Source organism: Pseudorca crassidens, chromosome 1 (genome assembly GCF_039906515.1).
Source record: "Pseudorca crassidens isolate mPseCra1 chromosome 1, mPseCra1.hap1, whole genome shotgun sequence".
Taxonomy (NCBI): Eukaryota; Metazoa; Chordata; class Mammalia; order Artiodactyla; family Delphinidae; genus Pseudorca; species Pseudorca crassidens.
In genome coordinates, this window is record NC_090296.1 from 142829353 (window position 1) to 142857343 (window position 27991).

General features: G+C 42.3%; 1 protein-coding gene across 4 annotated transcripts in view; it reads right to left on the reverse strand.

Annotated features, from left to right (window-relative positions):
- Window positions 1-27991, reverse strand: part of NTRK3 (neurotrophic receptor tyrosine kinase 3) — a 385061-nt gene that overhangs the window by 12606 nt on the left and 344464 nt on the right. For 2 of the 4 annotated variants that reach the window (XM_067696126.1, XM_067696117.1), the window contains 3 exons: window positions 9545-9586; window positions 5770-5928; window positions 691-2756 (listed from right to left, as the gene is read on the reverse strand). In XM_067696126.1, coding sequence (XP_067552227.1) covers window positions 2571-2756; window positions 5770-5928; window positions 9545-9586 — 387 coding nt within the window. In that variant the 3' untranslated portion in view covers window positions 691-2570. The remainder of the gene's footprint in view (window positions 1-690; window positions 2757-5769; window positions 5929-9544; window positions 9587-27991) is intronic. The other 2 variants (XM_067696136.1, XM_067696132.1) reach the window with 1 other exon arrangement.

Here is a 27991-nt window from a genome sequence, read left to right on the forward strand (position 1 = left end):
GGACGCAGCGCCCTGAGCTGAAACCCTACTGCATTCTGCATTCCCAATTGCCCATCAATCCCTCCCCACCCTCCCTTTCTTCCAGACTATCAGGGACTCTGAGGTTCTAGGAACACACAGCCAAGAAGATGGAAGCTACACAGTGTCTGTATGGGGGAGGACGTGGCAGCAACAGGAGCCTTGGAGCCTCATCTCTCACTAAGAGACACCTCCCTGCAGCTGCCCCAGATCGCTCCCTCCTTGAACAACTTTCCCTTAGTTCGCTAGGGCCAAACCAGACTGCAGAGTTCAACCCAGCATTAACAGCCCCGGAAGAGACCAAGGCCCACCAGGTGGAAAGACAAGGGGGGAGACTGCCATAGGATAGCACAGGATTCTTTTGAGGGGGTGCATCCCAAGAGCTCTCCTCCAAAGTCCTCGGGGCTGGGAACACAGCACAGAGAGAAAAGACACACCCAACTCCAACTCCCCTCCCTCCCCTCCCGGCCCCACTCAGCAGCCTCAGCCATCCCTGAAGCATGCCTCCAACCCCCCCCACCCCCCCCACCTCCCCCCAGCCCCCGCCACCGTGGCCTACAGTCCGAGCACAGCTCGGAATAAAAAATATCTGTGGGTCTAAAAAAAGAAGCAAAACCACCAACACAAAATTCAGTCCCAAACCCCACACAGGATGCCTGCACTGCAGCTGACCAGAACATCCAGGCGGCTGTTGGTCCCTTAAGCTGGCCAAGAGGGGTGCAGGTCGGGGGACCCAGAGGCTCCAGTCGGGCAAAGCCAGTCCCTTCGGTAGCTCTGTGCTTGGGTAAGGCGGAGGGACCGGTGGCCTGGGAGAAGCACATCCTCTTCTCCCCAGCTGGAGGGCTCTGTGGGGCTAGGCTGTGGGTTTCCACGGGCATTTTGTTGTCACGGGTCGGGGGGCCCGGAGGTGCACCCCTGTCGCAGTCTTTGACAGCGGCAGCTGGGAAGGCAGTGATTCCCCTGGTGTCGGGGCAGAGGGAGCTGGCCCCAGCCCAAATGCTTCCTTCTCTCTCCCTGGTCAGGGCTCCGTCCTCATTAAGATGCCAAGCCTGCGGCAGCGGCCAGGCGTTGGATGCTTCCCCAGGCAGCCTCGGCCCCTCCCCCTGCACCCAGTCCACAGAAGTGATTTCTCAGCCCCTGCATTTTCACAGCACTCAAAGGCAGATGCATCAATCCTTCCAGGGGCTGGAAACGTGAGGAGAATGACAAGGGGCCGGATGTAGGTGCCAAACAGATTCTCCCCGCCCCGCCCCCCGGCTCCTGCCCACTCCACTGCCTGGCTCCCTGAAGCAAGCACTGCCCCAGCCTCTCGCCAGACCTGGGCCCCTTTCTCGGCAGTGGGGTTTACCTGGGACTTCCTAGAGGCCCAGGAAGTGCGAGCTAGAATCTAGAGAAGGCGGGTTGAGAAATAGACGACCCAGAGGGGCAGACCTTATAAGACCTGCAAAGAATGAAGTCTCCTGCCATTGGAACCCTGCTGTGCCCACACGTGCAGACAACACGGGGGATGTCTGACACCCCCCTTAACTCCCCAATAGCCTGAATGTCGGAGGTGCGGCCAAGGAGACTTTCCAATGATGGAAAGACAGGAGGCAGTGCGTCGCAGGGTTCAGATTTCAGCTTTTAATTCTGTGGTTCTTTAAATCCAGAAAGTCCAGTTCTTGAAGTCCAGAGGAGAGATGACACAACTCTTTCAAATTCAGGAAGGAACTTGAGCATAGTTTACAACAAGATGGATGTAGTCCACTGTCGCCATTGTTTTGTGTTTTGCTGTCATTGTTGTTTTGTTCAGTGTTTACCTGTAGGCGCCATTGCTGACTCCCCAAAGCATCAGAACTATACTTTCTAGAAAAGACAAATTAGAAAATTGTCTTGAGGGGGAGGAAAGGAGGAAGGCGTGGAGCAGATGGTCAGGGGATGTGTGAGGCGTCCCAGAGGCCCCTGGTTCGGTGTTCTTTCCTTGCTGAGCCTGTCGATGAGGTCTGCCCACGCACATATGCAGAGCTTGGAGCTAACACACCTGTGCAGATGATCACCTGTGCAGCAGTGACTGGCACTCCACCCCAGCTCCTCCAGTCCCAACGTGAAGATTGTCTCTGTGCATCGTCAAAGTCTTCTGCTCCCAGAAGTCGGAGCTGAAGAAGCACGGGCCACAGCCTGCGTCTAAGGGAAGTTTCAATTGCATTCATAATACTTAAGATTTTCTGAGTTGTTGTTACAGTCTTATGGTTTGTGTATCAGCAGCTTCTCTGTGCATTAGAGAAGAGGTTATCTCTCTGTAGATATAGATAGATAGATAGTTAGATATATAAATATATATATATTATATATATATATATATATATATATATATATATATGCCAAACTGCCTTACAGGGTTTTTATTCTTTCTTTTTTTTTCAGTGTTGTATGTGTAGCAGGCACTTGAGTTTATATGAAGATGTTTGCTTCAGTCAAGGATGGAAGAAAAGAGTCTGTGCAGTGGAAAAGAAGGGGTGTGAGGCCGGGAGAGAAGAGGCAACAGAATATGAATTCACGACCACTGGCCACCACTAGCCAAGGATGTCCAAGTAGATGGGGGTGGCTTTCCCCAGAGCATGGAGGATTTTGTAGATCTCCTTGATGTTCAGCCGCTGCTGCGGTTCCCTCTGCCAGCACCCCAGCATGACATCGTACACCTCTTTGGGGCAGACTCGGGGCCTCTCCAAAACACGACCTTGGGTGATGCACTCAATGACCTGAAAAAGGGAGGAGAACAGGGAAGTTATCACCAAAGCTCAGCCTTGGCCCTGTGGCTCAGGCGCAGCAGAAGGCAATGACATCACTGATGAGCTTCAGTGCAGAGGCGGGGTACCCTCCTGAGGCTGGGCTGGAGACCAGAGTTGCTCGCCTGTCCTGTGCATGGGTTCCAAGGGCCACGATCCAGCACTAGCTGGTCCAGCCCACGGCTGCCGTCTATTCTCCATCTCTTAGGCCAGGCCTCCAACTCCCACAGACACTCTTCCTTTCACTTCTCTCTTCCTCTCTAGTCCTGAATCTTATCTAGATGACTGAGCTGCATTCATTTCCCACTTGGCAGTGGGGATTGGCAACTGACCTGTCCCACCCCCTCTTAGGAGCCTGCATGATTTTGAAACCCCCTTGAAGGAGCTCTGCCCCTCCATGGCTCCCACTTCCTGTCAAGCTCCCCTCCCAGGCACAGCCTCGGTGCACATGTGATGCTTGCCTCTAAGCCATTACACAGGTCCCTTCCTCAGTGAGGCTCATCCTCCCTTGCTCTTTGCACTAAACCATGTATTCTGTTTCTTGAAAAGTCCTTAACACTAGGACTAACCACCTGATTCACCACTGCCCAGCTGGGTGTCCGGAGAAAGTCAATTAACCTCATAGGATCTCAGCATCCTCACCTGTAAGATGGGGATCAAATGTCTCCCTTGACCACCTCCTAAGACTGCTGTAAGGACCAAATGAGGCCAGGGAAAGGGATTGTATGAGCCACTGTACCAAACGGGAGGCCATAGGGAGGAGTAGGAAGAAAGCAAATAACGTACCCCTGGACCATCCCCAGCTGGCCCCTCAGGACCACGCCTGTAATTTGCAGTTCAATTCCAATTCCCCAAAAAGATTTCTTTGCTGACACTGTGAATTTTCAAGATTCTATCTTACAGTTCTCAGGTTATTTTAACTTCTGCCTAACTCTCCCACTGTAACCTTGGGCAACTTATGTACCCCAAACCACAGTTTCCTCATTTTGAAGACAGACCGTGATGATAAAAATCACACAGAATTTTCTCTAGTACAGTATGTGAAAAATGTTATTTCCCTCTCTTTGCCCCCATTAATCTGTATATAGTTTTTATCTCCCTAGGCTGCCCCCAACAGCGCCTTGTCTAGAGTGTGGGCTCATGTCACTCTGACTCTGAGATGGCTTGTCAAACAATCACTGTGTTAGCACTTTCCTGGTCCTGGTCACCCCAGAGTCTGCAAAGGCCCACTAGGCTCTGTTCTTTGCCAGCCTGAAAGGTCTCCAGCTGTTCCTGTCCCGTTTTTATTTGAACCCTGTCTCCACCTTCCATTACCTTCACCTCCATGAAAAGGGGTCCAGTTCAAACTGCAGTAGCCACTGCCTAGTGCTAAGATTAAAAGCACTGAAGGGTGGTGTCTCCTCCAATGTGGGGCTCTCCAGCTTGTCAATTTCAATAGAGCAACTCATTATCAGTGACTGTCAGGACTTCACTGCTGGTGTTGGTAGAGTGGAAGCGGTGGCTGGTGGTAGGAAGCCCATCTTCAAGGCCAGTGCCTTACCAAGCAGTGTCAGAGACGACCACAAGAGCCCCGTTAGCTACTCTAAGCCAGTTTAGGTAACCAGGACAGATCATCTGCTGAGACCAATAGAACCCTCAGCCCAGATTCCCCTCTTTACTAGGGCAACCAAACTACATAGGGGCTGTGATCAGGGTACCTTGTGTGCCTGAGTGCATGCAAATGTGCCAACACGTGTACACAAGCATGTGTATATATGCATGCATGCGTGTGTATGTGTGTGTATGTTTACCACTACCCCCTACCCAGGAAAACAATAATTTTTTAAAGCATCATAACAAATGAGTTCTGATATACCCACTTACATTTTTTTTAAAGGTCGTCAAAATATTTTGTCCTATTTTGGGAAATGTGGTCAGGATCCATTCAGTTTGCAAATGATGAGACGTTACAAATGTAATGAAATGCCTACTTTTCAGTCTTTGACATTTACTTAATTAAACGGTCAGGGTATAGGAAAGCAAAAATGAACATAGCTTCCAAGAAGAGAGACACTTTCTGGAATATTCAGATAGGATTCTAATATTAAAAGGTCCTCATGTTCATGTTTTCCCGGAAAACAGAAGACCATAAACTGCAATCTTTTATAGGTCTGCTGGGTTGGGAGACCAAGCCCTTTACTGCCTACAGACTGGACTGAGTTCCCTGGGAGGACACAATGGCACTGAGAAGCATCTTGCTTTGGACCACGGCCCAAGCCTTCTCCAGGCTGATGCTTTCACCTCTGGCCAGTCCATTCCAGAACCCCAAGCAGCGCCCCTTCCTTTGTCCTGAATTTCAACAAGTGTTTGTGTGAAAAGTACTGAGTTAGTATAGGCTAATGTACTTAGGAAAATGCCTGGCACTAAATGTTAGCTATTATTAAATTTGATGACTAGCATTTTTTATTAATATTGTAAATCAAAAGTATAAAATACATAATGTGTATATTATTACATTTACTGTTATGATTCATCTTATTCCTGGAAGTCCACACACAGCTCTGTCAGTAACATGAAATTTGCTTTGCCAGTTCACCTTCCTGCACATCTCTGGGCCTGGTCTACCTAAAGCCTTTGGGGACCCAGATGACTTGGGCATAGTAGGTGTTTCCACAAGATGGCACAATTGAAAAACTCATAGTTGTTTTTTGTTTTCACTTTCTGTCTTAGTGAAACATTTGTGATTTTTAAGTGTAGCAGAGCAAACAGAACCGTGACTTGCATCTCAATTTCAACATCTAATTTCATGCTCTCTTGACAATCACAGCACATTTCCTACAGCTATAATTTTTTTTCTACCAAGAAGGTCTCTCCTTCTGCTTCTGCCAGCATTTGCTCTGCTGGCTCCAAACCCCACCTAATGTTTTACACACTCTAAGTGCTGGCCTGAGATGTCTCTTATCAGCCTTCCTCCAAGTCAAGCTTCCCATCTGTCCCCTTTCTGTACCTCCGTGTTTGAGAGCTGGAACCATGGCTGTTTTCCATAGGTGAAGATCTCCCAGAGAATCACCCCAAAGCTCCACACATCGCTTTCCGTAGTGAACTTCCGGTACATGATGCTTTCAGGGGGCATCCAACGAATGGGGAGCATGGTGTGTCCTCCCACCTAAAAGGGGTCGAGACAGAAGCACACACAGTGACCAGATTGCCAGAATCAGTCACATCAGTCTGCACTCTTCATAGGCAGATGCCCTCTTGATGCATCTTATTCTAAGATAACCAAACGTGATGCAACTTTTGTGACGGGGCGTGGGGGGCCAGTGGAGATAAGCCTACGATACTGCAGGCAGCTAGAGTAGCAATTAGAGATAACACCTAAGGGAAGGTATGTTCCTTGGCATGGAATATAAAGAAAGATTACAAGATGATTTGAAGTGGGAAAGAAGATTTCAGAATCTGGTACTACAATCTAATCTAACCTTGAGAGGGAGTCCAGAGGGAAGTCACAGAATCACTGAGCAAGGCTACCAAGTATCAGAGTATTTGCAGATATTAGGTTAGACTCCTTGGCCAAGGAGGTTAAAGCACAGCATGGTCCATGTGCATCTAATCTGTATTACTATGACTTTAGCTTTATCTGACAATCTTGAATTTCTCACTGCTACTTAGAACTCAGTGTTCTGAGTGAAGGGGATAGGGAAGTTCAAAAGTATGAAAGACCACATGCTAATGAGAAATCAGGTGGACCAGAAGAGAATTCACAACCGTTCTTATCAAGATCTCAAAGGCCAGTAAGGAAAGTGTTTTTTTTTAAATAGCCCGAGGAGGACATCAGCCACCTGTGGGTTTACAGATCTGACAGCCAAGGGCAAGAGGAAGTTACTGACATTCAGGGTACACTTTCCTGAGAAAAAACGTTAGGGAAATCCTCACTGCCCAGGAGGTTAGAGATATTATTAGCATAAGTGGAAGAAAATTCACAGCATGTTTTAGAACTCAGGAACTAACTGTATCATTCATAAATAGAGCATCAGAAATGGGAACTTCTGGCTAATACATGAAACTTGTTGGAAAACTGCTTTTGACTGATAGAAAAAGCTCTCTATAAATGTCCTGACGAACTATTGGTATTAATCAAAGTTCTCATTTTTATGATGGGCCAGTTGGAGGAATTATAATCATAAACACTTAAGAAAGAATGACTTGTTGGCGATGGGCAACCTTGTTTCTAAAAAAAAAAAAAGAGATCATGTTTGCCTTATCCACTTGAAGTATTTTAGAAGATAAATGATAATATGAATTTGCAGAAGTTGTTTTCAACCTGGGATTTTATAATCAAGGTAGCTCTGTATCAAATGTAAAGACAAATGAAGATGTTTCTTTCAGACAAGCAGACTCAGAAAGTGTACCACACATAGCCTTTGAGAAAAACAAAGAAGAAAAAATTGAGAATGTACTCCAGAAAAACGGAAAAAGAATCTAAAATATACGATGACTTGGAATATAACAAAGAGTGCAAAGCAAATAAGCCACAAAAAACACAATTTAAATCTAAATAATGGTCACTAATGTGGTAGTAAAATGTAATATAATTACTAATAAATGATTTCTGTAAAACAGAGGCATAAAGTAAATAAAAATAGTAATAATACAAATAGTACTATCACTGCTATTATTAACAATATTCTGGAATGAAACTTCCAGATAATTTCAACAATAAGTGCACAGACGAGTAGGTAGGGAAATAATCAAAAGCCTGATAAGGGCTCTGTCTTTTAGAAGGAAGGGCAAGGGAGCTTACAGAAAGTCATCAGTTGTTGATTATAACAGTTTAAATTTAAATGTGCTTGCTAGAATTTTAAAGTAGCTTCTAAAAGAATAGAAATAGTACATATAGCTTCCAAACCAGTTTCAGGAAAATAGAACTAAAAATCTCTAACCAATACCAAAAAGACTACAAAAGGGGGGAGGGATAATAGTGAATAGCACAAAATGAAAAAGAAGTTTAAATAATATCACTATAAACAATAAGAATTAATGGGTTATATATGACACCTCTTAAATAAGAGAAACATTTATGTTAAAAAATCAATATGCATGTTATCTAGAAAAGACATATTTAAAAGGAAATAACAGAAAATACTGAAAATTTTGAAAGAATTTTGAAAATACTGAAACTTTTGAAAGAATACAAAAATATAACAAACAGTAAAAAAAATTGAATATACAATGTGTATAATATTCACTGTACATAATAATATATGACAATATATAATTGAATATATAATATATTGAATAGATAATATTCAATATGTATAATATACATTGAAAATATAATTCATATATAGTATATTGAATATATGTCATATATTCAATATAGAACATATCAAAATTGAATGCATATATGAAAAAATTTCAGAAAGCCAAGAACTAAATGGATACAAAGTGGTCTATATTATATTTGAAGATGGTAAAATTCGCCATTATGAAAATTATGAACTCTTTTGCTCCAATTAAGATAGCAACAAAAATGTATAAAAAGTAAAACAGGTTATAAATAAAGGAAAACTAACAAAGCTACAATTACAATGGAAAATTAAAACACTTATTTTGCAAAATGATAGATCAAGAAGACAACAAAAATAAAGATACATTTAAAAAATAAAAATAATGAGTTTTAATTGATATATATGAGTGATGCGTGTACATTTCAGCCTCCTGAAAAAGCTGCATATTAATTTCAATTATCTAAAAGGCGTTTATAAAAACCAATCACATATTATCCTCACAGGAACTCTGAAATTCCAAGAGAAGAAACAAAGTAAACATAAGGTAAAAATAAAAGAAGAAAAGCCATTCTTTCAAAAGATGCCCCAAATTACCAACACCCTTTCCTGATTAAAAGCCCTAATTCATTAGTAATAAAAGGTAACTTCCTGTATTTAATATACTAAATATCATATTAGAAGGTATCTTCTATTACTGATTTTATGCAATATTTTTCAGGTGGCCCTAGCCACTACAATAAAGCAGGAATAAAAACAAGGTAAAAATACTGAAAAGGAGGAGTCAAAACACCATTGTTTGCATATGATATGACAGTTCAAGACAATTAGCTAAAAAGCAATTAGAACCATTATATGGTTTAGTAAGCTACCCAGACATGAAATGAATATACAAAAATCAGACTATTCTCATGCACTAGTAAAATGACTTCAAAATTCAATAAACATGCTCGTACATTAGCAACAACAACAAAATGTTTAAGATTCCTAGGTATAGCTTCAGCAGAAAATATACAAGGTCTATGTAAAGAAAAGTATTGAAAAACATAAAAGAAGATCTGAATACATGGAAAGATTGTCTTTTCCTTGGATAGGAAGACTCAATATCATGAACCTCTCATTCTTCCCTAAAATTAATCTAAAAATTCAACACAATCTAAATAAAACCCTCAATGGAATGATATATGGAAACTGACAATATGATACCAAAATTCATTGAGAGGAGTAAATATTTGATTAAAAAAACTAAGATATACTTGAGATAGAACAACAAGGGATATTAGCTGTATCAGATAGCATAACATATTATCAAACTACAGGAATGAACACACTGTGTTACTGGCATAGCAATAGACAATTTCACTGATCAATGGAACAAAATAGAGTCCAGAAGCAGACCCATGTATCAATACTGGAACTTAATATATGAAATGATAGGTTAGTAATCAGTGTTGGGACAATGAACTATTCATTTAAAAAGTACACTTAGATACCTACCTCACACCATATACAAAAATCATTTCCAGATGGATTAAAGAGCTAAACATAAAAAACAAAACAATAATCATATTAGAAGAAAACTTAGAAAAGTATTTGGATAACCTCAGGAGAGGAAGGCCTTCCTAAATAAGACACATGTTCAAGGAGCCATAAAGGACAGAATTCAGAGATAACCACTGGTATAAAATTCAATACTTTTGCATGGCAAAATACAAAATAAGCATAGTTAAAAGACAAATGACAGAGAAAATATTTGCAATATATGTAACAAGGAATTAAAATCCATATATTATAAAGTGCTTCCTTAAATTAGTTAAAAACAAGAAATCCAACAGAGAAATGAATCAAGGGTAAGAGTAGATGATTCACAAAACAGCTACAAATGGCCACAAACACATGAAGAAATGTCAAAACAATAAAAGACACATTTTTTTAATATTATGTGGGGAAAATGAAGAGACTGGGATTATCCAGTGCATGAGAGGTCCTGAGGAAGAGTTATTCCTTGCTAAGACTTGGGTAGCCTTTTTTGAGGGCAGCCTGGCAGAATCTGTCCACATTAAAGATGTTAAGTGTCTTTTAATCCAGCAATTTTACTTCTAGAAGTCTTGGAAAAATACTTGCTCATGTAAGCAAAAATACTTCGTTGAAGATATTTTATTTCATTGTTTTTAAGGGCAGCAATTTGTTCATCATTAAATGTATATGCAGCAGTTAAAAGGAATACAGTAGAATTATGTAGAGTGATATGTCAATACGTCTAGGATATAGTAAATGAAAATGCAAAACACTAAAAATATATATTAGCATTCTCATTTATGTAAAAATGTGTATGCATAGGGCTTCCCTGGTGGCGCAGTGGTTGAGAGTCCGCCTGCCGATGCAGGGGACACAGGTTCGTGCCCCGGTCCGGGACGATCCCACATGCCACGGAGCGGCTGGGCCCGTGAGCCATGGCCGCTGAGCCTGCGCGTCCGGAGCCTGTGCTCCGCAACGGGAGAGGCCACAACAATGAGAGGACCGCGCACCGCAAAAAAAAAAAAAAAGTGTATGCATAAGCAAATATATTAAAAGGCAATAATGTATTATATAACTCTGTAAATGCATAGAAAAGGTCCAGAAATATAGCCATTAAACCAGTGGTTTTCTCTAGAAAGGAGAGTGAGAACCGACCACAGAGAAAATTCCATTTTTTTTACCATAGTATGTATTTCTATGCTGTTTGTAATTTTATCATAATCGTGTGCCACATCTGAAAATTTTAAACAATAAAAGAAAAAAATAAACATATGACTAAAGGAAAACCAGTGGACCTAATTTATTTACATTCTAAATCAAAATATTACTTTTGAAGAAAAATTGGGTTTTTGATAGAATCTAGTGGAATGGTTTATTGTACCTGGTTTCTTGAATAAAAAGAAAAAGAGGTTAGGAATATGGGAACATTTTTCTTGATGAAAAATGGTAAATAACAGATTCCTCCAAATTTATGCTGGTTGTTTGCCTCATTTGATGATTTTATACACAATCCGAAAGAGCCATTCCAAATTGAAATTTCCAAGTTTACCGTAAGAGAAATTTGAATGTGCTGGTGTAAACTTTGATGAGCTTAAGCGTCTGGGCAGAAAATTATCAGAAGGGTATTAATTGGCCACAGAGGTACCACTAAGAAGAACTTTATCAAGATTTTCTCTGGGCAGCACCACCAATGTGGGTGAATTTTATATGACAGTCCTCCAGAAGTGGACTAAAACATTTCAAGTGAACTGTGATATAACAATGAAAAGTAATAAGTTGGAAGTCAGAAGCTTGTATTCTGATGTGACTTATTTATTTTTTTTTTGCGCTACATGGGCCTCTCACTGTTGTGGCCTCTCCCGTTGCGGAGCACAGGCTCCGGACGCGCAGGCTCAGTGGCCATGGCTCACGGACCCAGCCGCTCCGCGGCATGTGGGATCTTCCCAGACTGGGGCATGAACCCGTGTCCCCTGCATCGGCAGGCGGACTCTCAACCACGGTGCCACCAGGGAAGCCCTGATGTGACTTGTGACAAGCTCTTAACCTCTTTGAATTTCAGTTTCCTCATCTTCAACATAGGAGTCAAGCAACGGCCGTATCTAAAGTGAGATGATGTATATAAAAACCAACTGAGCATCACTAAACACAAAAAATAATACACGTAAAGTGCAATGACTGTGCCCTATGTGTAGTGAGCAGCAGAGCAAACCTGATTTCCTAGATTGTCCCTATTTCCCATAGATCCACCTAGACTACACTGATTTTCCTTCAGAGCTACCTGCATTCTTGTGTCCTTCTCCCACATTGGAGGGATACAGTCTGGGAAAGGTAGTGGTCAAATCCTTCCTTGGTAAAAAAAAATACTGACAAATATCCCCATAGCGAAACCTAGCCAGGCAAGCAATGGGCTGAAATAATAATCTTAATAAAAATAGTCCTAATTAATGCACACTAAATATCAGCCACTGGATGTTTACACACACCCCACATTTAATCCTCTCTCTTGTCCTATGTGGTAGAATTCCCTAGTAGCCCCATTTCACAGATGAAGATAAGGTGATTTGCCTAGGCACTGCCTGAGAAATTCTTGCTAATGATCCAAGCTCTCAATGAGATACATTAAGGATCTGAAAGCTGAGCTTTAAAATAGGAAATATATAGGAATAAGACGAAAATTCCAAGAAATGAGTCTAAAAATAAAATAACTTCTTGGAGAGCTTCGGATTACACTACCTTGAGTAATACCTTCCACCACCTCTGTTATTGTGGATTCGGGTACTGTCAGCCTGATCTTCCTTTATAAAGTTCCCTTTTAGGGCTTCCCTGGTGGTGCAGTGGTTGAGAGTCCACCTGCCAGTGCAGGGGACACGAGTTCGTGCCCCGGTCCGGGACGATCCCACATGCTGTGGAGCGGCTGGGCCCGTGAGCCATGGCCGCTGAGTCTGCGCGTCCGGAGCCTGTGCTCCGCAACGGGAGAGGCCACAACAGTGAGAGGCCTGCGTACCAGAAAAAAAAAAAAAGTTCCCTTTTACCTAAAAATGTCAGCAGCCATTGATGATCATTGCCCAGATCCATTATTTCATTAGTGGCTTTAAAAGGGTGACATTCTAATTCTAGCATTCCCTCTGCATAGATTAGCTGGAAATCTTCTATGAATAAAAACTTTCCTTCACTAACTATTTGGTTACACTGATAACAGTTTATACTAGAAACTTTCCTTCACTATTTGGTTACACTGTTTTGTTTTAGTTTGGTTTTGAGAAGCATCATCAATTCTTTGTGTGTGCGCTTGTGTGTGTGTTAATACATTTGAAGTGTTTCCATCAATTATAATTGCTCTTTTTGATGTTCAACTGTTCAATCTTTGGCCAGTAGCAGCCTCTTCAAGTTGGCACCTCTCACCAAACCCCAGTGGTCTTTGATAGCATCCTTGCTTTTGGACAAGAAAAAATATCCTAGGCTCATCTTGCCCATTTGCTGCCCTGGCCCTAGACTCTGTCATTTTTTCAAGGAACCCTGGATCCTTTTGGTGGACAATGGAATTTAGAGACCACACTATGGAAGCCAGGAATGCTCACTGCTGTTGGGTTGGTCAGTATTTCTGGGTCCTTATAATGGAAATAACTAGGAAAAACTTTTCTTTCGAAAGAAAATACTTCATGAGTTTATATTGCTTTTTCCAACTCAAATTTAGGATTACAGAGCTTTTACTTGACTTTGGTTTTATATCCATATTTTTTTTCTTATGCTGAAAATCTTACATTAGTAGTATTACTTATTTGCTTTATCCTAATATATATATTTCAAATTCAGTTCAAGTATCTTTACTAACAACATGATTGCTGAAAGCTGTCTACAGTCTTTGCAGTTCTTTTCATCTTTAAGACATACCTACTAGGGACATACCTAAAACATTGCTATGTTTTAAAGTCACGTGAAGTAATTCCTCTCTGAGTGACGAAGTCACCAACCTAATCCATTTCATTTTCCTTTTGATTTTTAAGAATGGCTTTGCTTTTTCTTTCCCATTCGACATAATGTTTTACAAAGATGCAAAAACCGTTGCATGGTTTTAAAGTCAAACCAAAAAATCAAGGTACATGAAATCTAAGTCTAGTTCCATCTCTGTTCACTCTCCTCACCCTGATCTCCTCCCTCCAGAGGCAACCATTTTATGTTTGTTTTTAGTTTATTCTTTTATTGTTTGTAACATAAGCAAATATGGATTATATTCATTTTCCTCACTTTCATAAATGAAAGTAGGATACCATACCTGTTACATACTTTACTTCTTTTCCCCCACTGGGGTTCTCTCATTCCTTTTATAGCTAGATAGCACTCCATGTGCATGATAACACCACAGTTTATCCAATCAATCCACTATTGATAGGACTGGGTTGTTTCCATTCTTTTGTTATTGTATAGCTCAAGTGGTTCTCACTCCCCCTAAAGGGTAATTGCCTAAAATTTCCATGGAGTGTAACAGGCAGAGATAGACTGCAGTGCCCGCTGAAATGTTTTCAATAACATAACTTTGGAGATACATGAAGTCTTTCCAATGGGTACCCAGGCAAGGATAGTTTTGAAGGATTATGCAGATCCTCAAGTCTCCTATGGATTTTTTCTAACACTGAGAACTCGCTGTGGTCCAGCAATTTCCCTGCCCAATTGTGCATGCACACACACACACACACACACACACACACACACACACACACACATGCCTGCCACTCTCAAAAGGAAAGACAAATCTCTCACTCATTCTAAATCTTAGGATAGAAAACCTACAGAAGACAAATGAATAAACTCTGTGAAATATTGGTATGGGTGTTGAAAATGAATGTCTCTAGTAACTGGGAAATAAATTCTTTTGCAAGTCTGGTGGTTTCCAATTCTTTTCAAACCACTGAAGGGGGACAGACTTCAAAGAATTATCAGCTGAGAGAAGATTAAAAAGAAATTTTGATGAGAGACCAACATGTGATTTTAGGCAAAAAATGAGATATGAGTTCAAAGAATTGTCACATTACAGTAACAAAATTCTTTCCTTTCCCATCCGGTTTATTGTGAATAACGTTTCTCATTTCTTATATTTATAAAAATGAAAAAAACAGTAATAGAATTGATCCTGAACCTTAATCTAATTCCTTACCTTAGCAATAAATAATATTCATCAATGAATACAAACTAATCAAAAAATATAAGAGGTATTTCCAAAAATATTGTACACCTTATCTTTCACATTCATCAAAAGTTGTGATAGATATACATTATTTCGATCTACTGCCTATTTCTGTGTATTACTAATAATTGTAATGATAACTCAATCCAAATCTCTTAACATCTAGAAACTTATGATCATTGGGCATTAAAAATTATATTTAAATCTTTGTACATATTTCTGTCACACTAAATTATGATAGAATGGCCAATAAAAGCCTTTCATGCATAAAACGAGAATCCATAAGGATAAAATTTGGTAGGGAAACTGGAATGAAAATATAAATTCAAGAAGAAAAAGGAACCATGTAAACCTGAGTGTTTAAGTACTTGTTCATGTGTTTTATAGATGATAGGTCAAATTGCTCTGGTATTTAAAGTTCATTAGCATTAAAGGAGCGATGTATCTTTCTAATGTCAATATTTACAATGCTGTGGATATGACATACTTAAAAGTATGGTGACGATTTTAGATGGCAACTTAAAACATGCAAAGGGACATACATGGTTTTTCAAAATTATTTTAGGGGTATTAAAGTTTGAAGATGACAGGTATAGAGCCTGGGCATCTAGGGTGTAAAGTTTATCTTTCCCCAAGGCTGTATGTCACCCATCCTCAGGCCTGCAGCTATATCCTGGGAGAGGATGTGAAAAGAGGAAAGCAAAAACTACAGCCTCACCTCCAGCCTCAGGTGCTTGCCTGAAATCCTCCAGCCTCCTTTCTTTCATTCAAGCCTTCAGCCCTCACTCCCAGCCTTGCCCTGAGGATCAGGAGTAAGTGGGATTGAAGGGTGGAAAAGCAGGATGGCTGCAGAGGCTGCCAGGTTCCTTTTCCTTCTGGGGGCAGGATGCCCTGGGGCAGAGTGTTCCTGGTAGGAGGCACACCTCCACCCTCCCCACAGCCATCCCTTCTCTTCGAAGCCTGCCTTTCCTGAACAAGGAAATTGTCTTGCTTATTTCCATAGAATGATGTCAACTTCCCTGCAGTCAGAGGGAACCCACTGCTGTGGGTTAAAGAGAAACTCAGCTGAGCTCGAGAAAGCTCTCAGGTCTCTGCATCTAATTACACAGAAAAGGAGGCAGCTTCTTCAAAGGACATATGGAAGCCCGCTTCTCTCCCAGAAGTTCAAAATGTCTATCTTCACATAGTTCTGACAAGGTATAAAGGAGACAAAGTGACCCATATATTCCAGATAAAGAAATAAGGACCCAGCAAAGGTGAGCAAATACAGGGCATTATTGATACCAATGGAAGGATTCAAGCTTCCTCTGTCATCACTAATCTATATGGGTCATGTCAAAATCTGTTAAAGCAGATGAGAATGGCAGGTGCTTTCTGAAGAGTTATAGAAACTTTGCAATGTACATTAATGGCAAAATACCCTAATCAGGAGATTATCATAAAGATTGTCATATATGGTGCCATTATTTTTTACTTATTCAATTTTAATCTCTCTTAGTTGCATGTCTCAGCACATAGGAGAGTCTCCATATCCATTAAGGAAAATAAAAGGCTTAGCATACATGCTTTCTTCATCCCCTGGAAAGTCTCCTGGTTTCCCAAATGCCCCAGTAGCTTTGCATCTTACACCCAGCTCTGCTCCTCTGAGCAGCTCGTCAGCCAGGCGGGGGGCAGTCACCTTGAACATGCCCAGGTAGGAGTCCCAGCCACTAAACGCAGTCTTTAAAATCACTGCCACTCTTATTCCCGAGGGTCTGGGGTTTTCAAGGGCTGCATATCAGTATTAGCTACATCCAATACAGACACATACATCGGGAAGGAGACTGCTTAGATGAACATATGTGCATGTCAATCACATGCATGTGAGTACAGTCATGGATACAAACAGGTCTGTCACTCATGCCCCGAACATATGAAGTTGGTGAAATCTCCCTCTGACACCTCTTGAAATAAATGACCTAAATGTAGGAGGAAAGGCCCAAAGTTTTTTTTTGCTTTTTTTTTTCATTTTAACCATTTTTAAAAATTGGAGTATAGTTAATTTACAATGTTGTGTTAGTTTCAGGTGTATAGCAAAATGATTCAGTTATACACACACACACACACACACACACACACACACACACACACACACACACATATATACACACATACCTGTAGTTTTTCAGATTCTTTTCCATTATAGATTATTACAAGATATTGAATATAATTTCCTGTGCTATAATTTCCGGTCCTTGTTTACCTATTTTGTATATTGTAGCGTGTACATATTAATCCCAAACTCCTAATTTATCTACCCGTCCCCTGCTAATCCCTTCGGTAACCATAAGTTTGTTTTGTGTGTCTGTGAGTCTGTTTCTGTTTTGTAAATAAGTCCATTTGTATCATTTTTTTCAGATTCCACATAGACGTGATATCATATGATATTTGTCTTTCTCTGACTTACTTCACTTAATATGATAATCTCCAGGTGCATCTATGTTGCTGCAAATGGCATTATTTCATTCTTTTTCATGGCTGAGTAATAGTCCATTGTGTGTGTGTGTGTGTGTGTGTGTGTGTGTGTGTGTGTGTGTGTATATATATGTATCAAAGTCCTTGCATCCTGTCTCCAAGATAGCAAAAATAAATGATTTCACTCTAAACCAGTTGGTTAGCTTTGCTGACGGCCTCAAAACTCGCCAGAATGGCAGAGCCCTCCTTCCTGGAATTAACCCTTCTCACTGCCCGCCCCACTCCAACTGCTGGGCTCTCCTAATAGCTCCATCCCCACATATATGGGAGGCCCTCAGAGCCTTTGAAATGGCAGCCTGCCCTCAGGGAACTCTCTCAGTTCTAACTTCTCTCTCCTCCTCCTCTTTCCTTCTCCCCTCACTTTCTCCAGTGTGGTCTTCTGAGTTGAGGATACTGTATTTTCAACCAGCTTTTCACCTCCCTGCCCAGCTCTAAAATTTGATCATTCACTAGGCATGCTTCTTTGGTGTCTGAACCTATACTCTTTCCCTCCAGATGCCATCTGGATTCCTAGTGCACCTTTAGGGGACCAGTCTGCGCTGCAACTGCACACTGTCCAGCCCCTCAAATCCAAGTTCTTTAGAATCCAAGGTCTGAAAGGAGAGATTCAACACTAAAGCTATAGCTCATGAACACACAGGGCTGGGAAGGGCCTTGGAAATTACCTAACCCCCCTAAGGGCATGGAAACCTTGGCTGGAAGAGAGGCAGTGACTTGTCCAAGGTCACTAAGGAAAGTTAAATGAAATGGAACTGAAGTTCCAAAGAGTCTTGTTCTCAGTGTGAACCTTTTAGTGGAGAAGGGCATACATACATAAAGGTGTACAAATCAAAAACACACAGATTGAATCTTATGAAGTTTAAATTTTGGATCTATAGTCTCCTTTCCTCACTGATGTGTACGGACTTTGGGTCACCTGGCAGAACGCTGAGTTTCCTCCTGTTGTAATGGTGTGTGCCTTCGGGATATATTAGCTTGAGTATTTGTTTGGTTTAGATCTACAATCTATGTGTGTGTGCATTCATAAATATGTGTCTGTCTGTGGCTTCATACCAGTTGCAGAGATTTCACGGATGAAACCTTTACACAAAGACTGAGATTTTCTATAGTGACATCAGACTTCTGACTTAATAAGGCAAAATTGTTTTGGCTTCTTTTTGTCTCTCTTCCTCTTCCCAATCAAGTAGGGCAAATTATTATGTAACTTCTTATAGACACAAACTGAAGATCACGGCCCCAGGTCTAATGGGTGCTTGGAACTCTTTGGAGGGAAAGTGCAGAGGAAACTCACAAAGACACTATTATACCACTGCTCCCTCAAAGCAGGGCTTTATGACGGCTTAAGCAAGAAATGTCCGTTTAAGAGAACTTTGGTGGAATGGATGTTTCAGGCTGAGCCTCTAGCTCCAGGATTAGGAAAAACCACTGGAGTTTTCCAAAAATACAAGGAGTTTTAAGAGCCAAGTTGTTCAGCAGTGTGAGCCTAGAGGATAAAGAGGCCCATTGTGATTCTGCCCAACTCTCTTTACCTAGAGCTGCATCTGCCGGGAGCAAGTTCTCAGATGGAAGCCCCAGGACACATACCTTTTATAACTTCCCCTTTTGTTTTCCTCTTTCTAAATCCTGTCTAAATGCTGGCACTCATTCTGAGAGCTCATTGTCCTTTACTGCCCCAAACAATGTATATTTTTATAGAGCCTACATTGCAAGTTCAAAGATGTGGGCTGAAAAATGACTTGGCTCTGGTTTTCTTTTCCAAATGCCCAGCCATGGAGCCTCCTGGCTGCACTCATATCTTCTCATGGAAGCAAACTTGAGGGATGTTGTTAAAAGGGCCCAACTTGCTGAACAAAGCTGGAGATATCAGCTCAGCTCAGATCCATGGATCACACTGGATCCAGACTGATCCATTCAGACCTCAAGTGCTTGCTAAACATCAATAGGTAAAGGAAGGCAGGAGGATAAAGCCTCTTTGTGATCAATCTAGATTTTTAATTTACCCTGTACAGCTCAGACACTGATAGGTTTTGGTTTAGATTCAGATTTATTTAGCAAAAATAAGATAATCCCTTTCAAGCAAGAATGGCTTTGCTAAATATTTAGATGCCTCCCCAAATCTGAAAAATATAACAACTGCTATTGAAAATGTGTGTATAGGATGAAGAAACAGAAGATCCAACAGAGCAAAAAGGATAATTTATAACTTGGCCAATACCCTTTACTAGCTAAGCAACCCTAGGGGATGTATTTGACCTCTGAAGACTCAGCTTTCTAGGGTATAAAATGGGGACAATAATGCAGCTACACAGAACGTGTACAGACACTAAATGAGATATTAACTAGAACAGAGACATGGTGGGTTTTCAATACACATGCTCATGCATGTGACTTCGGATCAAAATCTTTCTTGAAAGATGCTACTTTCTCAATGTCTATGTTTAATGAATGAATAGCACCTCTCAATTTTTCCAGGGACTTGGACATTCTGCTCAGTGACCCTTACAACAAAGAGACACCATTCTTGATTTATGGATAAGGAAACCAGCTCAAGAATGGAATGTCAGCAAGTCCATGGTGGATAGAGGCCAAGCTAAAAGTCAATCCACTGCCACACTCCAAATCTCTCTCATTAGGGGTTTTGTGGGTTCAAGACAATTCGACCTACAAACACTGGGAATGGCTAAAAGAAGCTTCCAGGAGCAGTGTGGCCACCAGACCTGGATCCTTGGAATATTTGGCTGTTTACCAAAGCAGGGTTTAGACACTTAGGAAGTGCACCTAATGTGAATCTCAGGGAAGACAAGACCGGGCCAGTTAGTGGCTGCACAGCCTATGAGAGAGGCCTCAGGGGAAAAAAGGAAGAACAAGATAATTTGAATTTTAAAAAGCAAAGACTAAGATGGGATCTTTTTCCTCCAAAAGCAAACCGAATTATAATTGTCTCCTCCAGCCATTCTCAGAGACATTAATAACAATAGCAATAATACTTACTATTGAATGAATATCCCACCAGCCTTAAGACGACAGCATTGAATTTTTAATCACGATTCTAGTTTTATGATATCATCTTATAAGCCTGGGCTTTCCATCCAGGAGCAGGGGTGACCAGACAGCAGATGTGCACCAATGGCTCCAAGAGAGAAAGAGCTTTTCTAATAATCACTGGAATAGCCTCCCTTGAAAGCCAATGAGGCCTTATCTGTAAATAAGCTCAGGCTGAGTCCCACCTCTTAAGCTTTGAATGAGACGCTAGACTATGTGGCCTTCTTAACTGAAGGCTTTTTTTCCCTCTAATTTCAAGATTCCAACAGCCTGGCACACTTGACCCGTCATTTATAATGTCTGTTATGCAGACCCAGTGCCTGGGTTGTGGGAACACCTTCTTGCCCTTCCATTGCGAGGGTCCCAAATCAGCTGTCCCAGAAACAGACAGCTTAAAACAGCCTCTGTTTGGTGCTATTGATCTTTATCTCAGACAGAATGTGTGAGGACTAATTAGAGAATGTTTATAAAGCCTAGCCAGTAGCACGAGACTACCGTTGAAAGTACTGATGTATAGTATTATCTCCTACAATGACAGGGATTTCTGTGCTGGTCTGACACCTGCCATCATGAGGGGCTGCTTCTGAACTGTCTCTAAAAGAGGTTTGGCCAGCTGCGGTCTTCCCATTTCCCTCACTGTGAGAACCCTCGGGTCATGATGCATGTGGCTCACACATCTCTCATCTCTCTAGGCCAGAGGTTGGAAAAGGCAGGTTGCTGTTTCTGGGTCAGTGGAAGGTAAGACCTAAAGCCTCTAACAATCTTTGCACCCTGCACGCTCTACTCAATGCTGTTGAAAAAGCATAAAATCTCCCATTAAAAAAGCTGCTGGGTGCAGAAACTGGTCCCCAGAATGGGAACAGAAGGTGGCCCACCCTTAAGCAGATCGCACAGCAAAGGCAGTATAACATCATGATACAGCGTTAGACACAAGGCCGCAAATTCATAGCCATGTAACCTCCAGAAATCCCTTAACCTCTCTGAGCCTTGGTTTCTCCATATGTTAAACATCAACTGGTATTTACTTCCTAAAATGACCATGAGGATTAAATAAAATAATCCACGTAAAGCATTTGGCACAGTATCCAGCACATGGCAAGTGTCAACACAACGGTCCCCATTAGCACTATGGGTGTGCTAGTAGTATTGCTATCTTAGCACATATTTGCAAGAAGCGTTCTCCACATCGAGGATTTAGATAACATAGGGGGATAGGTTTTGAACTTCTGTGGGGGCAGGTAGACGGGGGTATTTGGTGATGGTAAAGATTGAGGCCGGATTAGGAACTAAATCTCAGGTGTCCTTGGGTATGGCTCGTTCAGTGTTGGGCTTCCCAGAAAGGGAAGTCTTTTTTGGTTTTGTGCTGCCATAAGAAGCAAACAAACCCTTGCCTCCTTTCTCCCGCCTCCCTCCACTTGCCCTGTGCTCTTAGTGAAGCATTTGCCGTCCCTCAGTTACAGTGCTTAGTGCAGGTAGAACACATCAGCCAGAAAGGCACGGCTGTAGCTAGAGGTAAAACCTGCTACTTCTAAACCTCTCCAAATTAATCATTCTAACCTGAGGGAGACTTGGGCCTTTGGACCCACCTTTTTGTTTTATTAACTGCCAACAAAAAATGCCAGAAGTGGCTGGGGAAGAAGCACAAAATGGGGGACAGGGAACACTTTGCATATTTTAATTACTTCAGTAAACAATACATATCACAGCAGAAGCCTACCATCAATGGCTACGTCCCAGGCAAAGGGAATTTGGAAGAGCATCATGGGACCTGACATAAAAAACATGCACCTCCTCCTTAGGCTAGAGGCTGCCTTATCTAGCTTCCCTGAGCTGGAGTTAAACTTGCAATCCCTCCACAGACTAGTTGCTGGAGCAGCTCCAACTAGGGCAAGAAGGTGAACAATACACAACTTTTCACACTCAAACCTTTCTGGAGAATTGAATGCTCCTCTTCACCCAACAGAAAGAGGGATTCTTCTCGGAGTCACGAAACGAGACCCTTCAATTCTAAAGGCAGGACACTTGGTGCCTGACAGGACAGAGCTCACAGATCACTGGCTGGATCTCTGGCAGGACCACAAACATGAACCAGTGGATAACATTCTCCATCCTCATGTAAAGGTGGGGATTCAACTTAGAAAAAATAACAGGATTAAGTTCTCAGGGAAGCCTGCGGTTAGGTGATAGCAGCTGAATCACTCTTCGAACTGCCAAGTGATTAATCAACTTGTTAATACCACTACTATTTTTACGCATCACAGGTTCTTAGTTAGCCCTTCCCCTACGAAATTCCAGGAAAGAGTATTAGTTAACCTAGCCACCCCCCTTCCAGTGATGGGTGGCCTCCAGCATCTTGGGAGGAAGGCAGCAGGAAGGAAGATCTGACACCAAGGGAAGCCGTGGAACCCAGTGGAAAGAACACTGGATTGAGACTCAGGTCAACTGAGTTCTTACCCTAGTTCCACCAGGGTGTCGCCCTGCGGCTTTGGCACCCTGTGCTTCCTTTTGATCTTAATGTTCACATCTGCAATAAGGAAAGAATTGGACCAGAGGATTGCTACACTTCTTCTCCATGTGAAATCGGCATGAGATTGTCCAAAGCAAAATTTTCTTATCTTCATCAATATACCAGGAGCACTGAACAAAAGCTCATCTCAAGGTCCTTCCCAACAACAGCAGCCTCAGCAGCCTGGCTTTCCAGAGTTTGTGTGTGTGTGTGTGTGTGTGTGTGTGTGTGTGTGTTCCAAGAAAGACAAGAAGAGCAATGGGCCAGAACTTGGGAGCTCCAGGGCCCTGCCTTAGGTTTACATCACACCACCTGGCTCATCCCTGGGCCCCTGGGTCCTCATTTATAAAATTGGTAGGGTGAGCGAAGAGAATTGGGCTAGTTGACTTTTAGGTCATCTAGTTCCAAAACATGGTGATTCGGTGAAGCAAAGACTAGATGACCTCTGGATGCCCCTCCCAGCCCTGGGAGAAGGTTAGAGTTCTGAGACCCACTAGTTCCACACAGCCCACTACTCTACAACTGGATCCCAGGGTGCCTTTTTGCAGTGAAGGGTGTGAGCCAAGGGTAATCTCAGATGAAAGGGCTGGAGGAGCTTTCCCTCCACACAGCATCTGGCATCCCAAGCTATCATCTGAGGCCTGCAGCTGTGGGCTGCCCCTTCTCCCTTTATAAACAAGCCCTACCTCTTGGCTTCTCCCTCAAGGTCAAAAGGAGGGGGAAGACTGCTCCGAGGATGAACCCAGGAGAAAGTCTTAAATGCTAAGCCAGTAATCACAGTTGGATGGTTTTTTTCAAAGGCATTCCTACTCTATTGTACACATTCATGTTTCCAAAAGCGTAGAAGGAGGATAAGGGCAAGTGGGCTTCTTGTCTCTAATGAAACTGGGATGAAACATCTTACTCAGGGTCACTTAGTGAGTCCCCAGGAGGTAGAGCGAGGCTAAGTCTGGGGTAGGCAATCCTCAAGCATAGTGCCCTCATCTTAATTTATTTAAACCTCTGGTCTCCACTGCAACAGAGGTAGAAAGAGATTCTTTCATTATTTCAAGGTTGGGGCAGAGGTGGAAGGCTTGTCCCAGTGAACAGGGATACAGAACAAAAACTTACTGAGTGTTTATACTGGGCCAGGATCTGTGATAAATAAGACAAAATGCACTGCTTCATCCACTCCTCTCAATATGCCTTGGCTCTGGAAATTATTATTATCAAAAGCATTGCATGAAGGAAGGAAGGGAAGGAAAGGGAGGAAAAGGTTGAGCAACTTATGTGAGTCCAAAAGGCTGAAGAGTGAAAGATCCAAGCCTCACACCTAAATTATTCTGATTCCAAAACCAATGTTCTTTTGCACCCCCAAGTCAGAGGTCTTATGCATTTTCAAGTTGAAGGGAGACTCACTTGTAAAAAAAGTTTTCAAGCCTATAAATTGATGGGCTGGAGGTGGCAGATTTGGGGAAGTATGATAGAAATCCCAGAATTTGATTTCTGTAAAGACACCCATAAAAGCTAAAGAGGATTTTCCTTCAGAAATATCTAAATCTGCAGATTCAATGAAGGAAGATGGAAGCCAACATCGGCCCAGAGAATGCTCATAAAAATGACACTGGAAAACATCATATGTTCCTCCTCGTAGACGGACTGGAAAAAGCAGTCAGTCACGGGCTTTGCTTCCTTGGTCTTTGCTTTGCAGATTTTCTCTGCGTGATGCCTGGCCTGACTCCTGTAGAAGTGAGGCTGATTATTTCAGCTGGGCTCCCCATGGCAAGGACTCCCTGATGAATACAAGTCTTTGTTAGTGATCAACTAGGTCCCAGATAATCTGTTCAGTTCCTGCAGCATGTATCATCATAATTTTCAAAATTCATTAGCCTTGATTGTTTGGAAATCTATTTCCCATTAATGTCTCTTTCTCTAAGATCATAGTTTCAGGCAGAGAAAGAGGAAGGCACAGAGAGATGGAGGGATGATGGGCAGGTTGAGTAGAGAGGAGAAGGAAGGAGGGAGAGAGCTAGCAACACATGTCAAGCCTGGTGACTTATTTGGGTCTTAGAATTAAGCCACTGCAGAAATAAGTTCTAAACCTGGATTTGGTGATTACTGGGACAATACACTGCCTTTTTGCTTAAGATAGATTAAGTTTTTTGTCACTTGTAGCCAAAAGAATCTTGATCTAACAGTCGAAAATTCAACTCTCAAGTTCATCTTTATTTCTAGGAATAAAATGTCGATTTCTAGAAATGAACCTAAGAAGAAAGACTCAAAGAGATGCCAGAGGCCCAGATAGAAACCAGCTTGCCCAACTAGGATGGAAGTGCAATATACCTTCTCTCACCCCGAGTGCACTTTTCTTCTTTCCTGCTCTGCGTGCTGGTACCCACATGCCAGGGTCTCACCAACCACAAAGCATCACACATGTGGCTCTGAGACCAGCACCTGAACTGAAAGCTTTCCTTGTATGACTGCACCTGCCCAAAACCAGTGCGATTGGCTGCAGGTCGCATCAGACATCTAGTTTCCATTAGGGTTAGCCACAAATGCCAGCATGGGAGGAGGTGGCAGAAATCAGAGGAACTAGCTAATGCTCAAGAGAGGTAGGGACCAGCCCAGCAGACCCAGGCAAAAGAGATAGCGGAACTTATGTTATTTCCACCAGCATCTCCAGACAGGAGGTCTTGTCACAATCCTTCCAGACATATGGATTTCTCATAAGTCATCTGTCCCCAAAGAATTGTGGAAGCAAATGGACTTGACCAACTTTGAAGATAAGATCCAGAACAAGGAGTATAGAATCCCATCAAAAATGCTAGGGCACCTTTGCTAATGAGCGGCATTATGGCACAACCAGACGGTTCCCTTCTTTTCTCTGTCATCTTCCCTCTGGCTCCCCAGAGCCCTTTCACGTGAAGCCCTGGGCCCCACCTCATACCAGGCAACTCTCAGCATGCTCTTCTGGGGGTTTGCTCTGATCTGAGACATCTATTTTCAGATCATCAGAGAGCAATGCCAAGAGAACCAGGAGTTCAAAGATTAATTACCATTGAATGGGCAGAGCTCCTATCTCTGGATAAATCTCCAGGTGAGAACCCAAAGGATTGACCCTGGGAACACACAACCAATTTCCCTGAACTTAAGGACATGAGACGCCACGTAATTAAGAGGCACCTCCCACAGGACAATATATTAGGCTCCCTCCCAAAAGGCCAGTCTTCACCCTCTTACGTTGCAAGACTTGGAATAGCAACAAAAAGGTGAAAAATCATATCCCACAATTTCAACGCTGTTCAACTATGTTGGTTTTTGACTCTGTCAAAGTCCTAGTGTGTTTTAGAATACTCTCTAGCTCATAGACAACTTCACCACAACTTGATTCACCCTACAACCTCCGTCCGTGATGGCTGAAAAACACTAACCTGCAGAGAGGGGGTGAAAAAAGCTCACCTTGAGTTCTCCTTTTGTGCCTTGGGTGTGCAAAGAGACAGGTATGTGTTTTCAGGTTAATTAGAAAAACTGGGTTCATTGGGGTGAGGAGATACATCCTTGGGTTCCCAGCATGCTGGTGTAAAGGGTGTGCCTTGGGTCTCCAAGCGAGTTCCCATACTGGGACTCACTTATGACCATGTACCCTCACAGACTTGGGTCAAAGACTCCAGCATTGTCTTTCTAGCTGCAACTAAGTCCTTTCTAGAATTAAGACATTTAATGTGTGACTGGCAGGGTGGGCAGTATGTAATCAGTGAAAGAAGGAATATCCTTGTCAGCTTAAAAGATAAGCAGATATTTCTAACCTTTACTCCTGTTCCAAATTGGTACACCACAGAGCACATGGATACAGAAGAGAGAAGTCAACTGATGTTGAAACGGGTTCATATTTTAGAAGAAAATGTAGTTTGCTTTCTTGCCTCTTTTTGCCAGGGAGGGGACTCGGAGACAAGTCAGGGAAGAGTATCCTATGGAGGAAGATGAATGATGATTTTCTCCTTAGCTCATGAGTTTCAAAGTGATGGAGGGAAACTAGATAACAGGCTATAGGCAGAAAAGAACCAGGATTTGACGGGGCAGCCATCATCCAATAGCTGGAATACCACAGTAAGGGACATTCAAGTGCCTGGAGTATATTCTTAAGTGATTCTGACATTGTGATGGTAAAGAAAATCCTGAGTAAATGACAGAGTAATAACTTCTCTCTATCCATATGACACATATTGTGAAACTAAGAGACATTGCCTTGACGTGGATTGAGACCTCTGGATAAATACGTTACAGAAGTCCAAGGAAATAACTGCATTGCAGGTGGAAAGATCCTCCTTTAGAGTAAAAGGAAAACGGGAGAGGATTATTGGAGATCCCAAAATAATTCTTCACTTTGCTACAGCAGCTCTCTCTGGTGCACATAAACGGTGGTTTGCTTACCACACCACTTTATCAAGAGCCCACCTTATGCATAAAATAAGATTCTACTTAATTTTTTTTCTGAGAAGTATGTAAGTGTACATTACAAATAGACACAAGGTCACAGAGTGATATCAACGTTAAGTATAACCATAAGAAGATGTGGTCCAGAGACTTCCTGCTTCTTGTTAATAGCAGTCCCAAGACTGGATGAAGTCAGTCTGTGGGTTCCATTCACAAAGGCAGGCAGGAAACTTAGGATTCTCTTCAAACTCAACTCTTCACTCAATCCCCTGTTGAAAAACCTTTGTCTGGTCTCAGACGTCTGCATGCATTCTCCCCAACCCTATTATCTATACAGAGACCCATGCACCGCCCTCCTTCCAACGTGCACGAAACCCAGGAACCCAGGACACACTGAAGTCAAGCTCCACCTCTGCCTAGGATGGATGCCCCAATGGGAAGACGAGCTCTCATGCCCCCCGAATGGTCCATGCCTATCCCCATTCCCAAGGACAACAACATAAGGAGAAGCAGCAGAAGTTGCTGTACGTCATGCACAGTCAGCAAAGACATGTACAATCACCCCAATACATCTACTCCTCATCCAGCCATGCGCGTCAGCCAGTTCGCAGGACCTTGTGGTAATCCAGCGAGTCCTACTTCTCTTTTCTTTCTACTACTTCCTGCCAACTGGTATCTATGGATGGATGCTGAGACTAACTGATAGAAGCAGGGTTTCAGATATACTTTCACCTGGGTTTAGATCCTGGCTGCACAATTTTCTAGTTCC